Raw genomic sequence first — 17,249 nt, 5'->3', positions numbered from 1 at the left:
AACATGTAAATAGAAAGCAGGAATCATCAGCAGTGAATCGCCTGGAGGCCCATTGAAGATGGTACCTAGTCGGGTGACGAAACGTCTGGAAATGAACCTTCCAGCTCAGTGAGCAAACCTACATCCACAGCTTTATGCTATTCGTTTGTGCTGTTAACTGGGGCGGACAATGCCTAGTGGTATTATCATGAGTGATCCAGAATACTAAGCAAACATTCTGGGGCTGTGGGTTGAAATCCCGTCAGGCAGATTGTAAAATCTGAATACATTAAAAATCGGGGGAATTAAAAACTGAAAAACTGCAGATGCTGTGAAGCAGAAACAAAACCAGAAGTTGGTGGAAAAGCTCAGCGGGTCTGGCACTCTCCGTGAAGAGAAAGCAGAGTTAATGTTTTGGGTCCGGTGACCCTTCCTCAAAATCTGGGGAGTACTGGTCACCATGTAACTGTTTTCAGGAAAAACCCATCTGGTTCACTAATATTCTTGAGGGAAGGAAACTGCCATCCTTACCTGATCTGGTCTACATGTGACTCCAGACCCATAGCAATGTGGATGACTCTTATCAGTCCTCACGGCATTTAGGGATGGGCAATAAGTGCTGGCTCAGCCAGTGGGACCCACATGCCAGGAATGGATTAAGAACAATTCTAGGCTTTAGGCAGCTGTTTGTGCCTGCTCTCAGTTCCCTTCTGACCTGCCTGTTGACCTTCACAATTCGTCTATAACTCGGCATCTCTGACCGAGATGATTTTGGATTTGAATCCCACACCAGAGACCTGAGCCACCCTACACCACATGGACTGCAGTGGTTCAAGATAGCAGGACATCCACATCTTTCCAAGGGGCAACTAGTAACAGACAGTAACTACTAACCTAGCCAGCGACGCTCACATCCCACGAGGGAGTAAAGAGAATCCTGTAGTGAAGGGCTACTGTTATGCTCAGTAGAGAACATAAACTGAAGCATTGGCCGCTCTGCCTGGTCAGGTGAAGAGGCTGCACCACCATCTCAGAGTTATCCTGGACCAACATTCATCCCTCAACCAATATTGTTAGGAAAAGTGATTGAGATAATCTGCTTGTTATGTTTGTGTGTGGACATAATCTCGGAAAAGGAGGGTGATGAATCCATGGAATTCGTCACCACAGAGAGCTGTCAATGCTGGGTCATTAAGTATATTCTATGCTGGGGTCAACAAAGTTTTAATCAGGAAGGGAGTCAAGGGTTATGGGGAAAAGGTAGGAAAGTGGAGCTGAGGATGAGCAGATCCTCAGGTACAGCGTATCCATCGAAGGAGGCAACACTGGGCTTGCACAGTGGCTCAGTGGTCAGTACTGCTGCCTCACAGCGCCAAGGACCTGGGTTTGATTCCAGCCTTGGGTGACTCTCTGCGTGGAGTTTTCACATTCCCCTGGTGTCTGCGTGAGTTTCCCACATTTTCAGCTCTGATCTCCAGGATCTGCAGACCTCACTTTCTTTCCACAGTCCAAAGAAGTGAAGGTTAGGTGAATTGGCCATGCTAAATTGCCTGTAGTATTCAAGGATGTGTAGGTTAGGTACATTAGTCAGGGCGAAATATAGGGTAGGGGGATGGGTCTGGGTGGTTTACTCTTCGGAGGGTTGGTGTGGACTTGTTGGGCCGAAGGGCCTGTTTGCACACTGCAGGGATTCTATGAGACCCCAGATCCTGTTTCTTTCCTGCTCTATCATCAGTCTGAATGAAAAAGTGAACACAGAACCCTGGCCAACTATGATATTGGAGGTGGGATGAGACCCTTTAGTGCCACTTAATCAGGCATTAAGGTCCTCAATAAGCCTGAAGATAGGCTGGCTAGCTGTTGCCTTTATTAAAGGGGACAATTAAAGAGGTGTGGATGAGAAGGCACTGGACAAGCCACCCATTCTGTTTCTGGTGTACATCTTGCATGGGGCTTGGGGGTTGGTGGGTAAACGCTTGCCTCCTTTGTGGCCGTTCCAGTCAGGCATCCAGAGGTGAAAGCAGAGAGAGGTCTCTGAAGGGAGCTCAGGGGAAGAGTTGATGAGTATCTCACAACAGGCTATAATCCAGCTCTCCGATAGGGGAATAATGAGGCATAAACTTAAATTCCAGGAAAGAAAGCAGGGAACAGAGTAGTCGAAGTTTCCTGAAGAAGGGCTCATGCCCGAAACGTCGACTCTCCTGCTCCTTGGATGTGTAGATTAGGAGGTTGAGCCGTGGGAAATGCGCTTTTCCAGCAACACATTTTCAGCTCTGATCTCCAGCATCTGCAGTCCTCACTTTGTCCAGGGAACAGAGTACCATTGCAGGACAACACAGTGGTCATCCTTATGTTTCCTCTATTTCAGGAACATTTGTTCATCAAGTGTAAATGATTGTTGCTGAGTTGATTTAACCTGCAATATTCTTTTTTCCTTATTCAGTGCACAGCTGTGATGAAGGCCTCACTCATTCTGTCTGCTCCATGTAGGATTGTTGTTCCTTTAGGCTCTCTTCCTCTACAGACCCGTAATACCTGTAGGCCTCGGTATTCTGATCTCGGCCTCACCGTGCCTAAAGGCAATGCTCCTCTATAAGAATCACAGAATCCCTACATTGTGGAATCCGGCCATTCAGCCCATTGAATCCACGCTGAGCCTCTGAAGAGTATCTTAACACCACCCTCCCGACCCTATCCCTGTAACCCTGCATTTCCCGTGGCCAATCCACCCTATCCTGTGGGAGGAGACCAGAGCACCCAGAGGAAACCCATGCAGACACGGGGAGAATGTGCAAACTCTGAGTCTGAAATTGAACCCGGGTCCCTGATGGGATGGATCTGTGAGAATGCTGGCAGCCTTTCCTTGACAGCGGGCCTGGGAGATGGATTCTATAGCTGGGAGGTTGGTCTCTGTGATTGTCCAAGCCGAGTTCACCACCATATGAAAATAATCTTCAGGTTTTTACTGTGTTCATTTCCCAATCAGCACACTAAAAACTTATCCTTTTAGGCATTAGAAACGTCATTAAAATCACACAATACCTGTTTATAGGAATTATGATAATTCCATACTAAATCAGTAGGGATTTTTTTTTCCCAATATTGCAATAGTATCAAGAGAGCTTTATTATCATAGAATCTCTACAGAGTGAGAAAAGGCCATTCGGCCCAATGAGTTCACACTGACTCTCTAAAGAGTATCCCACCCAGACTCCCGCTCCCCCCTCCCCCACACTACCCTATAACGCTGCATTTCCCACGGCTCACCCTCCTAATCTACACATCCCTGGACACTATGGACAATTTAGTATGGCCAATCCACCTAAACTACACATGTTTGGACTGCGAGAGAAAACCCACGCAGATACAGGGAGAACATGCAAACTCCACACGGACAGTCACCCAAGGCTGGAATTGAACCCGGGTCCCTGGTGCTATGAGCCAGTATGCCAACTCTATATATATAGGCCTCCCTGTTCGTATAGGCTTTACTCTTCCTGTCGGTCTCTGTGCTCCAATGTTACTGTCGAGCCTTAATGCTGTTATCAGGGACTGTCCTGCTCAGCTCCTCTTTATTACTTCCAGGTGCTGTGCAGCTGTGGGCTGTTTGCATGTGAGCTCACTGTGGGGAGATTCTTCACCATATGTTGATATTTTCTCCTAGAGGGATGCACCAGTTACAATTAGTCCCATAATTAGAGGCCTCTCTGGGCGACAGACATTTGCAATGGCTCTTTGGAAGTTCTATGAAATTTGAAAATAAATTGCTTCCACTTGTTCAAACTTTTAACTGCTTCTCTTTCATATTTTGCTCCTGCCCCAGTCATTTCAGACAGGCCTCCCCCTGTCATTCGCCAAGGTCCCACCAATCAGACGGTTGCTGTGGACAGCACGGTGGTCCTCAGCTGCCTGGCCAGTGGAACACCCCCACCCATCATCCTCTGGAGAAAAGATGGAGTCTTGGTCTCCACCCATGACTCACGCATCAAGCAGCAAGAAACAGGGGCCCTGCAGATCCATTACACCAAGGTAAGGGGGGTGCGAATACTCATCGCTCACAATTTCACCTCAGGCAACACTCTTCTGCTGAATGTTTATCTGCAGGAGAAGCTCTCACTGTATGCAGTTGACACAATTTACCCAGCTACATGTCCTGGACAGTACACAGTGGCAGCATTGGTTAAGTTCATAGAAAGTTGAAAATGGAGTCACAGGTAGACAGGGTAATGATGAAGGGCAATTGAGAAGGAGCTTTGATGAACAGACATCTAGACTCAAAACGTTAGCTTGCTCTTTCTCCTTGGATGCTGCCTGACCCGCTGTGATCTCCAGCATTTGTTGTTGTCAGTAATGAAGAAGGCATTTGGTATGCTTGCCTTTATTGGTCAGTGCTGAAAATGTGTTGCTGGTTAAAGCACAGCAGGTTAGGCAGCATCTCAGGAATAGGGAATTCGACGTTTCGAGCATAAGCCCTTCATCAGGAATGAGAGAGAGTAGCCAAGCAGGCTAAGATAAAAGGTAGGGAGGAGGGACTTGGGGGAGGGGCGATGGAGGTGGGATAGGTGGAAGGAGGTCAAGGTGAGGGTGATAGGCCGGAGTGGGGTGGGGGCGGAGAGGTCAGCAAGGAGATTGCAGGTTAGGAGGGCGGTGCTGAGTTGAGGTTATTGGTCAGTGCAATGAGTATAGGAGTTGGGATGTCATATTGCAGCTGTACAGAACACTTTTGGAATATTGTGTTCAGTTCTGGTCTCCTTGCTATAGGAAGGATATTCTGAAACTTGAAAGGGTTCTGAAAAGATCGACAGGGGTGTTGCCAGGGTTGGAGGGTTTGAGCTACAGGGAAAGGCTGAATAGACTGAGGCTATTTTCTCTGGAGCATCAGAAGCTGAGGGGTGACCTTATAAAGGTTTTAATGTGGAGGTGCCGGTGTTGGACTGGGAAGGACAAAGTCAGAAGTCACATGACACCAGGTTATAGTCAAACAGGTTTATTTGAAATCACAAGCTTTCGGAATGGCACTGTTGTGTGACTTGTGACTTACAGAAGTTTATAAAATCATGAGGGGCATGGATAGGGTGAGTACTCAAGGTCTTTTCCCCAAAGTATGGGGGTCTGCAACTAGAGGGCATAGGTTTAAGGTGAGAGGGGTAAAATTTAAAAGGGACCTAAGGGTAACTTTTTCATGCAGAGGGTGGTGCGTGTATGGAATGAGCTGCCAGAGGAAGCGGTGGAGGCTGGTACAATTACAACATTTAAAAGGCATCTGCACGGGTTTATGAATAGGAAGAGTTTAGAAGGATATGGGCCAAGTGCTGGCAAATGGGACCAGACTAATTTAGAATATCTGGTCGGCATGGATGAGTTGGAGCAAGGGTCTGTTTACGTGCTGTACATCTCTATGACTCTCTCAGTAACGTGCGCCGTGACTCTATCTGTCACCCATCATTTTAAAGACTGCCAGAGGGCAGAGAGTTTAAATTAATGTTGCAGGGTTGGAAGTATTATCTTTCAATCGAGTTATTAATTTGAGACCCCAGTCTGCCGACTCAGGAATGCACAAGGGAGAGAGTTGGACCAAAGGCCTGACAACATATTAATGATGTGGATGCGACAAGTGAAGACACAAGTGAAGTTAGTTCCCTAGTGACTGCACTTCCAAAATAATAAACTGGCTGCATATCATTGTAGGTCACAATGATGGTCACCATCGGAAACGATGCTGCCTTTATCTCCCTCCCTGGTTCTTTTGCCAAATTTCAGGGGTCCGTCTGCTCCCCATCCTGATAGTAAAAAGTGAGGTCTGCAGATGCTGGAGATCAGAGCTGAAAATGTGTTGCTGGTTAAAGCACAGCAGGTTAGGCAGCATCCAAGGAACAGGAAATTCGACATTTCGGGCCAGAGCCCTTCATCATCATCATCATGATCATCAGGATGAAGGGCTCTGGCCTGAAACGTCGAATTTCCTGTTCCTTGGATGCTGCCTAACCTGTTGTGCTTTAACCAGCAACACATTTTCAGCTCCCCATCCTGATACCCCTGGAACTGCGATTGTCTCATCAGCACAGTATTTATACTTTAAACGTGATTTCCCTGCCTCACCACATCAGGCTCACAAACCTTGAAGAGGTTTCAACTTCTGACATTGACTCTGCAAAGTGGTTTACCTGAGTGTGCTTCTCTTCCTTAGCTGGGTGACTCTGGTGTCTACACGTGTATAGCCTCAACACCAAGTGGTGAAGCAACATGGAGTGCACGCGTTGATGTTCAAGGTAAGAATCTCTTAATGTTTTGGAAATCTAGCCCTTGCTCAAGATAAAGGTCACAGAATATTCGGCAAACACCATCAAGCCTTCCAAGGACAGGGACAGCACAGAGTTAGGTACAGAGTAAAGCTCTCTATAGACTGTCCCTCCATTAAACTCTCCCAGGACAGGGACAGCACGGGGTTAGATACAGAGTAAAGCTCCCTCTACACTGTCCCAATCAAACACTCCCAGGACAGGGACAGCACAGGTTAGATGTCTGGCAGGGTAGCGTGGTGGCTCAGTGGTTAACACTGCTACCTCATGGCGCCAGGGACCTGGGTTCAATTCCAGCCTTGGGTGACTGTCTGTATGGAGTTTGCACATTCTCCCTATGTCTGCGTGGGTTTCCTCCCACAGTTCAAAGGTGTATAATTTAGGTGGATTGGCCGCACTAAATTGCCCATAGTGGCCTGGGATGTGTAGGTTCGGTGGGAAATGGTGTTGTAGGGGAAGTCTGGCTGGGATGCCCTTTGGGGAGTCAGTGTGAACTTGTTGGGCCGAATGGCCTTTTCTCACTCTGTAGGGATTGTATGATAATGAAGCTCTCTTGATCCTTTTGCAATATTGGAAAGACATCCATACTGATTTTGTGTGGAATTATTATTATTCCTATAAACAGGTATTGTGTAATTTTAGTGAAATTTCTAATGTCTAAAAAGCTACGTTTTTAGTGTGCTGAATGGGAAAAGAACATAATAAAATCCTGAAGATAATTCTCATATGATGCTGAACTCAGCCCAGACAATCACAAAGGCCAACCTCCCATCTCTAGAATCCATCTACCAGGCCCGCTGTCAAGGAAAGGCCGCCAGCATTCTCAAAGATCCATCCCACCCTAGCAATGTTTCCTACAACCTCTACCATCAGGGAGAAGGGACAGAAGCCTGAACACATGCACCAGCCGGTTTCAAAACAGTTTCTACCTGACTGTTGTTAGAATACTGAATGGGCTCACAAACTCTTAACATTCACCTATACCTGTGTTTTTGTTTTTGCCGCTGTTTACCTGCTATTTACTTATCTATGCTCCTTAACTCTGGGATCTGCCTGTATTGCTCACAAGACAAAGCTTTTCACTGTGCCTCGGTACACGTGACAATCAATTCAATTCAAGTTCAACTCAGTTCATAGATCCCTTACAGACAGAGCTAATTGATCACTAAAATTGACAAATCTACCTATCAATCAGATTACTTTAACAGCAGAGAAAAGGGCCGTTTGTTTCCTCTAGTCTATGTTAGAATTTTGAGTTTCAGTTTAATTTATTGTTGTCACAAATTTGTGCTGCACATGCTCCTCCCCATCCACCACTTCACTGATTCCCAGTAACTGATCCTTTTATTGCTTTCCCCCTCACATCCCTGGAAATTCATTACTGTCACTCGCATTCACCAGTCCCTGTGGGAGCGAGTTCCACAATCTCTCCACTCTCTGACTTTCCAATCAGATTCATCAATCATTACTTTGTATTGATGATCTTGGAATTTACCCCCACAAAAAAAAATTGGAACATCTTCTTTTCATCTGTCCTCAGGAATGCTTTCAGGATGTGAAGGGCTGATACCAGATCACCTCTGTTTGTGCTTTAAATTGATATCATTGAGTCATAGAGATGTGCAGCACAGAAACAGACCCTTCAGCCCAACTCGTCCATGCCGACCAGATATCCTAACCTAATCTAATCCCATTTGCCAGCACTTGGCCTATATCCCTCCAAACCCTTCCTATTCATATACCCATCCAGATGCCTTTTAAATGTTGTAATTGTACCAGCCTCCACCACTTCCTCTGGCAGCTCATTCCACACACGTACCACATACTTTCTGCATGAAAAAGTTGCTCCTTCGGTCCCTTTTAAATCTTTCCTCCTCTCATCTTAAACCTGTGCCCTCTAGTTCTGCACTCCCACCCCAGGGAAGAGACCTTGTCTTTTTATCCTATCCGTGCCCCTCATGATTTTGTAAAGCTCTATAAAGTTACCCCTCGGCCTCAGACCCTCCAATCAGCCTATAGCTCAAATCCTATAGAATAGTACAGCACAGGAACTGGTCCTTTCCTTAACTACATCCACAGGAATCCCAATATAATCCAGGCTGATGCTCACAGTGCGGTATCAAGGGAATGCAGCAGTGTCCCTCAGATAATACCCCTTCATATGATTATAGTATGGCTGTTTGTGGTAATTTGCTGTGTGCAAATTGGTTGCCAAATTTCCTGAATCCGACAGTGAAGAAGGGTCACTGGACACAAAACATGAACTGAGTTTCTCTCTCCACAGATACCGCCAGACCTGCTGAGTTTCTCCAGTGGTGATATTCCAGCATCTGCAATTCTTTTGAGTTTTTCTTTCTTCACATGACATTTGTTCAGAAACTGGATGTATTTGTGCATAAGTCTTAAAGGTGGCTGAACAGATTGGGAGAGCTTTTAATAAGGTTTACAACATTAGGGTGGTAAAAACAATGACTGCAGATGCTGGAAACCAGATTCTGGATCAGTGGTGCTGGAAGAGCACAGCAGTTCAGGCAGCATCCAAGGAGCAGCGAAATCAACGTTTCGGGCAAAAGCCCTTCATCAGGAATAAAGGCAGTGAACTGGAAGCATGGAGAGATAAGCTAGAGGAGGGCGGGGTGGGGAGAGAGTAGCATAGAGTAACCTGGGAGTTGCAGTGGGAGAGGGACTCCCTGAGATTCTTGTAGAGAGAGGAGGAAAACTTTTTCAAGGCAGGCATCCTTGTAAGAGGAATCGCAGTGGGGTTAAAATCAACGAGGTAAAAATAATGACTGCAGATGCTGGAAACCAGATTCTGGATCAGTGGTGCTGGAAGAGCACAGCAGTTCAAGCAGCATCCAAAGTGCAGCAAAATCGACGTTTCGGGCAAAAGCCCTTCATCAAGAATAAAGGGGCCTTATATGTAAAGGCAGGGATTAGAAGTAGAAACCTTTCTCAGGTTTTTATTTTGATTAGATTCCCTACAGTGTGGAAACAGCCCCTTCGGCTAAACAAGTTCCACACCGACCCTCCGAAGAGTAACCCACCCGGACCCATTTCCCTCTGACTAGTGCATCTAACACCACGGACAATTTAGCATGGCCAGTTCAGCTGGACCTGCACATCCTTGGGTTGTGGGAGGAAACCAGAGCAGACATAGGGAGAATATGCAAATTCCAGACAGATAGTCGCCCGAGGCTAGAATTGAACCTGGGACCCGGGTGCTGTGAGGCAGCAGTGCTAACCACTGAGCCACTGTACTGCCCCATTGCCGGGTGGAGTATTGTGTTTAAATCTGGTTACCACACTTAAGAAAGATATGAAGGTGTAAGGCAGGGGACAGAAAAGATTCTCAAGAATGGTTCCAGTTACATGGACAGATTAAAGAAGTTCTTATTTTTTCGCACTAAAATAGAGAATGCAATCCCTTTTTGTATAATCCCCTTGTGCGATGCACTGTCTAGTTTTTCTCGTTCATACTCCTGTCACCTCACTGAGATTTATTTATTTACTGCTTTGTATCTAAACATAACTTGCTATTGTTCTTGACTGATTTGGAATCCATTATCTCCTCCCTTGGTTCCCTGTGGGTCTTGGGATTCCAGAGTTCGGGACTCCAGTTTTACCTCCTCGGGTACCAGACCCCAACCTCATTCCTGGAATGCCATCCAAGCCGGAAGTGAGGAATGTCAGCAAAAACGGGGTGACGCTGATTTGGAAACCAAACATGAATTCTGGAGCCACCCCGACCTCCTACATCATTGAGGCCTTCAGGTGAGTCCCACCTTTGTCTCTGTGCGGAAATGGGTGGATTCCCGTTGGGAATTGTTCAACCCGCAATGGATTCCCGTTGGGAATTGTTCAACCCGCAATGGCCACCTTCAAGCCACAGGGTTAGAAGTCAGATTCCTCGACCCATTGGCCTATTCCCACCACACTCTCAGATTTTGTCGAGAGGTTTGCATGGGGATTGGATCTCACCTAGACTCCGCTATCAACGATTACTGACATTCCCGGATTGTCCTGGAATGGCTGGAATACAGATTGCTCTCCCAGCTGACCTTATGAGTAACACAGGGGGAGAAAGTTTCCGAAGGGAACATTGCTGTACAAAGAGTGCAATGGATCTTTCTCCATTACTCACTCCTCTATGACTATTATTCAGGTTCAATAAACTCCTCATCATGGTGACTGTGCCCACCTCACCTTTCCACTCCCTATGGAGATTCTAATCTCTCATGATTACTGCTGTGCTCTTCTCACAAGCTCTCATTACCTCTTCCTTTATATCTCCACCCTTTCACCTGATTACTGTTGAGGAGACTGGACAGTCATTGCTTGCTTCTGTCATTTCTCATTTCTACTCAAACTGTTCCCATACCTTGGTTTCCTGAACTTAAGTCATCCTGCCCTGTTATGCTTTATTAACTAGAGCAACCTGTTCACCTTTACTCAGTTTCCTGCCATTCCTAAAGGTGCTTTAACTATCAAGATTCACCTCCATATCTATGTCAACCCTCAACGCACATTGTTTAGCCCCTCTGCTTCATTGGCTGGGTCTAGCTGCAGAATGAGCCTGGGAATGTTATGGACTATATAGAAACATAGAAAATTGGAGCAGGAGTAGACCATTTGGCCCTTCGAGCCTGCTCCACCATTCAATGTGATCATGGCTGATTATCCAACTCAGTCCCCTGTTCCCATTTTCTCCCCATATCCTTTGATCTCTTTAGCCTTAAGAATTAAATCTAGCTCCTTCTTGAAAACCTTCAAGCGAATTCCACTGGCCCCCCACTCGCTGGGTGAAGACCTTCCTCCTCATCTCAGTCTGAAATGACCAACCTCATTTGCTTTGATTGTGGCCCTTGGTTTGGGTCTCCCTGGTCATTTGGAACATCCATCCTGCATTTACCTTGTCCATTGATATTTGAGATTTATAGGTTCTGGGAGACTCCCCCCTCATTCTTCCAAATTCCAGCGAATATAGTCCTAACTGATCAAGCCTCTCTTCATACGTAGTCCTGCCATCCCAGAAGTCAGTCTGGTAAACCTTCATTGCTCTCCCTCCATCACCAGAACATCCTTCCTCAGATAAAGAGATCAAAACTGCACACGGTACTCCTGCTGTGCTCTCCCCAGACCCTGTACAATTGCAACAAGGCATCCCTGCTCCTGTACTCGAATCCTCTCACTGTAAAGACCAACATCTCATTTACTCCTTCCCCACCTGCTTCCTCCTGCAGGCTGATCTTCAGTGACGAGTGTACAAGGACACCCAGTCTCATTGCCTCTCCCCCTTTCCCAATCTATCGCCATTCGGATAATAATCCGCCTTCCTGGTTTTACAGCCAAAGAGGATACCCTCACATTTATCTACATTACATTTCATTTGCCATGTACTCAGCCTGCCCAAATCACAACCAAGGGCCTCTGCATCATCCTAGTAGTTCACCCTCCCACCCATCTTTGTGATCTCTGAAGACTTGCAGATATTGCATTGAGTTCCCTCATCCATATCATTAATGCGTATTGTGAATAGCTGGAGTCCAAGCACTGATCCCCACAGTTACTGCTTGTTAATCAGAGAATAACCCATCCATTCCTACTTTTTGATTCCTGCCTGCCAAGCAGTTCTCTATCCTTGTCAGTACATTATTTCCATTGCTATGCGCTACAAATTTACATGCTCATCTCTCGTGTGGGTCCTCACCAAAAGCATAAAGTATAAGGAGTTAGAAAGGCAGTGTGGCTTTCATTGGAGCAGGGGGGTACCTAGCATTTTGCTGTGATTGATTTATACCTGTGTGATGTTCCACATATCAATTCCTGTGACGTTATTTCCAGCCATGCAGCTGGGAGCAGCTGGCAAACAGTCGCTGACCGGGTGAAAACCGATACATACGCCATCAAAAACCTGAGATCTAATGCTGTCTACCTCTTCCTGATCCGAGCAGTCAACGCTTACGGTCTCAGTGATCCAAGTCCAATATCAGACCCAGTCAAAACTCAAGGTAAGACTCATACAGTTGTGAAACATAAATCAAATGGGCCCAATAAAGGGATGGTTTTACTAACCCAAAAATGTTGATGGGAACAGAGTAGAGAGAACTTTACTTTGTATCTAACCCCGTGCTGTCCCTTTCCTGGGAGTATTTAATGGAGACAGTGTAGAGGGAGCTTTATCTGTATCTAACTCCATGCTGCCCCTTTCCTGGAAGTATTTAATGGTGCTGAAAATGTGTTGCTGGAAAAGCACAGCTGGTCAGGCAGCATCCAAGGAGCAGGAGAATCAACGTTTCTGACATGAGCCCTTCTTCAGGAGGGCTCCTGAATAAGGACTCATGCCCAAAACGTCGATTCTCCTGCTCCTTGGATGCTGCCTGACCAGCTGCGCTTTTCCAGCAACACATTTTCAGCTCTGATCTCTAGCATCTGCGGTCCTCACTTTCTCCTAGAAGTACTTAATGGTGACAGTGTAAAGGGAGCTTTACTCTGCATCTAACCCTGTGCTGTCCTTGTCCTAGGACTATTTGATGGGAACAGTGTAGTGGGAGCTTTACTCTATCAGTAACCCTGTGATGTCTCAGTTCTGGGAGTGTTTAATGGGGACAGTGTAGAGAGAGCTTTACTCCATACCTCACCCGATACTGAAGGGGTTCTGGGAGTGTTTATACCTAACACTGTGTGCAATAATATTTTGGAATGTTGTTTCTGCAGATTAATATTCATTGCAAGTTTGGTTAGCTGTTAACTGGAAATGAAGTCTTTAATTCTTGCAGATGTCCCACCCACTGGTCAAGGTGTTGACCACAGACAGGTACAGCGGGAGCTTGGTGACGTGATTGTCCATCTCCATAATCCCATCATCCTCTCTTCGTCTTCAATCCAGATCCACTGGACTGTGAGTACCGACAGAACAAACTGCAGGGCTGACTCCCTCTGACTCAGCTCAAAAATGTAAACAATGTTGACTTGCACGTGGTGGGAGAAACAGAGCCAGCCCCATTCTCAACTCTCTTACCGTGGCCGGGTTTGCAGATCCCTATCTGTTTGATACCTGCGGTCATTGAATCCCTACAGTGTGGAAGCAGGCCATTTGACTCATGGAGTCCACAGTGACTCCCTGGACAGCATCCCACTCAGACACACCTACTACCTTATCCCTGTAACCCTGCATTTCCCATGGCTAATCCACCTGAACTGCACATCTTTGGCCCGTGGGAGGATACGGGAGCACTCGGTGGAAACCCACGCAGTCACGGGGAGAATGTGTAAACTTTATACAGACAGTCGCCCAAGGGTGGAATCGAACCCAAGTCCCTGGCTCTGTGTACCGCAGTGCTAGCCACTGTCCTCAGGGTCTGTAACTGGAGCAAGGGAAGGAATTTAAAAATTCGTCCAGGGGCTCAGAGGTTTTGTTACACACCTCCTGCTTATACCCACTCTGTACGTGACCCTGACATTGTTTGACTGATCTTTCATTGGGCCAATAATGGTGGTTATAATACCCACAATCCCCTTCAGTACAGAAACCTCTCTACCGATTGAGTGGGACTGCTGAATGGGTTCTCTCCTCGTCTGGCAACACACAGGCCCTGATTTTGATGGAGTAATGTGGCGAGTTGGCACGCCTCATCTTCCGCCTGGGAACCCTCCAGCCACAAGGGATGAACTCGGATTTCTCCAGTTTCCTCATTTCCCCTCCCCCCACCTTGTCTCAGTCGATTCCCTTGAACTCAGCACCGCCCTCCTAACCTGCAATCCTCTTCCTGACCTCTCCGCCCCCACCCCACACGGGCCTATCACCCTCACCTTGACCTCCTTCCACCTATCACATCTCCATCGCCCCTCCCCCAAGTTCCTCCTCCCTACCTTTTATCTTAGCCTGCCTGGCAACCTCTCCTCATTCCTGATGAAGGGCTCTGGCCCGAAACGTCGAATTTCCTGTTCCTTGGATGGTGCCTGACCTGCTGTGCTTTAACCAGCAACACATTTTCAGCTCTGATTTTCACTCCCATTCTTGCCACTTGCTTTCTTCCTGGGAATTGGGTAAGGTTTGTGAACAGGAGTCCTCATTCAGGATTCATAATCTGCTTGGCTCCATTGTTGGATGGTTAGCATCTCCTCACACCCACCTTCCCTATGGATTGGGACCAGCTCCTGGTTGACTAGTGGTTCATGTTGCTCAGAGAATTGGGGAACCAATGCCTCATTCTGACAGCCTTCCAAGGTAAGCTCCATTTGTCTTGCCCCTGCCAACTCATGTTCATCCACCCAATCCCAAGATCCTTTATAACCCTCATGCTAACTGATGGTATTTCCGTGTCCCATTTCCATGTACACACTGGTCCCAACGTTACCAGTGACGTGTACAACAGCAGAACTCAATGTCTTTATGGAAAAAGACAAGTTGAAAGTACTGAAGATCTCATCCCTCCGGTGATACCTCATTATACATCCCCAGCCCAATATCCGCCTCCACTATCCCACTCCCCCAGTCTGATAACCTACTCACCAAACCTGACATCCCACTCCACCAGCCCAATATCTCATTTCAACATCCCACTGCTCCTTTTTCCAATATGTCACTCCCCTGTCCGATATCCGACTCCCCGGTTCGACATTCCACTCTCCCGGTTTAATACCTTTCTCGTCAACTGGATATCCCACTCACCTCACCCAGAAACACACTGCATCTTGGGACTGATGGAGATTCTCCACATTTCCTCCCCCTTGAATCTTCGCGATCTCTCTTACCCCTGTCCCCAGGTGGATCAACAATCACAGTACATCCAGGGATACAGGATACTGTACAGGCCCTCAGTGGTGGACAAGCGGCCTGAGATTGAATGGTCAGTCTTTGAGGTGAGGTCAGCGACTGACCGGAGCGCTGTGCTCCCTAAGCTGAGGAAAGGAATGGGCTATGACATCAAAGTGCGGCCATTCTTCAACGAGTTCCAGGGTGCAGACAGTGACGTGAAATACGCCAAGACCATGGAGGAAGGTAAAATGTAACAAACAGTCAAGTTTTTTACTCGGTGTCGGTGTTCCAACCATTTCATCTGACGATTTTGTTATTTCTGCGGCTCCATTTGGTGGACTGCCATTTGATCTCCACCTCTTTTTTAGCTCAGGGAAGATGTATTCCTCAGGGACAGGAAATGTAGAGTCCTGACCCCACACTGAACAAGTAAATAACGGCCAGAACTCCCTCACCTAACACTTAACCTCCAGAGATGGCTGATTTCCCCAAATGATACTGGGAAATAAGGGGTTAAATTAAATAAGGGGAAAACTGCACAGAAGAGGTCTGTATTCTGCTCAGGAGAGGAGGCCGAGTGTTTTAAGGTCTTTCCAGGTTCTGACCATAGAATCCCTTTTGCAGGAAGAGACCATTCGGCCCATTGAGCGTACCAACTCTCCAGTGACAAATCCTTGTATTTACCATGGCCAATCCACTCAACCTGCACATTCTTGGAGGAAGCCCACACAGACACAGGGAGAATGTGCAAACTCCACACACACAGTCACCAAGGGGTGGAATCGAACCTGGGACTGTGACGCTGTGAGGCGTCTGTGCTAATCACTGAACCCCCATGTCACCTGATGGAAAAGGGGGAGCGAGAAAGTCATTCCTCTGTCGAGGGAGACTAGAGGCATAACCATAAATATAGTGTTCTAAAGTTTAGGATAATGTCAGGAAGTAATTATTCAGAGAGAGGGGAGTGTGAATTTCACATACTCTTCTCCCACCCCGCGTTGGAGGAGGGTGTATGATGGTGGTGCAGTTGAAAATTGTAAAATTACGATTGATCGATTAATGTTAGCTAAAGATTACCATTGAGTATAGGAGTTGGGAGGTAATGTTGCAACCGTACAGGATGTTGGTGTGGCCACTTTTAGAATACTGCGTACAATTCTAGTCACCCTGCTATAGGAAGGATGTCTTCAAATTTGAGAGGGTGCAGAAAAGATTGATGTGGATGATGCCAGGACTGGGGGGACTGAGTTATAACAATAGGCTGGGGCTTTTATCCCTGGAGCAGTGGAGGCTAAGGGGTGACCTGATTGAGGTTTATAAAATCATGAGGGAGATGGATAGGGGGAACTGAGGGTGGTGCGTGTATGGAATGAGCTGCTAGAGGAAGTGGTGGAGGCTGGCACGATTATGACATTTAAAAGGCATCTGGATGGAAATATGAATAGGAAAGGTTTGGAAGGATATGGACCAAGTCCTGGCAAATGGGACTAGATGAGATTGGAGATGTCGGGTTGGCATGGATGAGGTGGGCTGAAGGGTCTGCTTCCATGCAGTATGATGCTCTGACTGTGTAACAGAACCAAGGTGCGTCAGTGGATTGTCATCACAGTCTATCTGGTTCACTCATGTCCATTAGGGAAGGAAATCTGCCATCCTTACCCAGTCTGACCAACTCGTAACTCCAGACCCACAGCAATGTAGGTGACTATTAGTTGCCCTCTGAAATGGCCAAGCAAGTCACTCAGTTTAAGGGCAATTAGGGATGGGCTTCAAATGTTGGCCTTCCCAGTGACATGAATGCATTTTTTTTAATAAAAATGGAGTTGAGGTAAATACCGGTTATGGTCAAATTGAAAGGTGCAACAGGCCTTGAGGAGCTGAATAGTCTCCTATGTGTGTGTGTCTTCCTTGACACTACCTTTATGTAATTCCATTCTCACCCAGTTGCAGTCACACACGACCTCCAGCAGCAGTACTGTGTCTCACATTTAACACGTGTCATTAAATGAGGAAACATAGAGAAGAGGAGCAGGGGTAGGCCATTCGGCCCTTAGAGTCTGCTCCACCATTCAATATGATCATGGCTGACCATCCAACTCAGTCCCCTGCTCCTTCTTTCTGCCCCATACCCTTTGATCCCTTTAGTCCTAAGAACTATATTTAATGTCATAGAGTCATAGAGATGTACAGCATGGAAACAGACCCTTTGGTCT

General features: G+C 46.8%; 1 protein-coding gene across 3 annotated transcripts in view; it reads left to right on the top strand.

The window, feature by feature from the left end:
* The window catches only part of robo1 (roundabout, axon guidance receptor, homolog 1 (Drosophila)), a 364,449-nt gene that overhangs the window by 269,344 nt on the left and 77,856 nt on the right, over positions 1-17,249 (top strand). For all 3 annotated transcript variants that reach the window (XM_060833868.1, XM_060833867.1, XM_060833869.1), the window contains 6 exons: positions 3,803-4,008; positions 6,167-6,248; positions 9,881-10,049; positions 12,120-12,286; positions 13,055-13,176; positions 15,045-15,279. In XM_060833868.1, coding sequence (XP_060689851.1) covers positions 3,803-4,008; positions 6,167-6,248; positions 9,881-10,049; positions 12,120-12,286; positions 13,055-13,176; positions 15,045-15,279 — 981 coding nt within the window. The remainder of the gene's footprint in view (positions 1-3,802; positions 4,009-6,166; positions 6,249-9,880; positions 10,050-12,119; positions 12,287-13,054; positions 13,177-15,044; positions 15,280-17,249) is intronic.

Source organism: Hemiscyllium ocellatum, chromosome 12 (genome assembly GCF_020745735.1).
Source record: "Hemiscyllium ocellatum isolate sHemOce1 chromosome 12, sHemOce1.pat.X.cur, whole genome shotgun sequence".
NCBI lineage: Eukaryota > Metazoa > Chordata > Chondrichthyes > Orectolobiformes > Hemiscylliidae > Hemiscyllium > Hemiscyllium ocellatum.
Note: the sequence above shows the minus strand (reverse complement) of the source record. Positions and strands in the feature narration are given on the sequence as shown.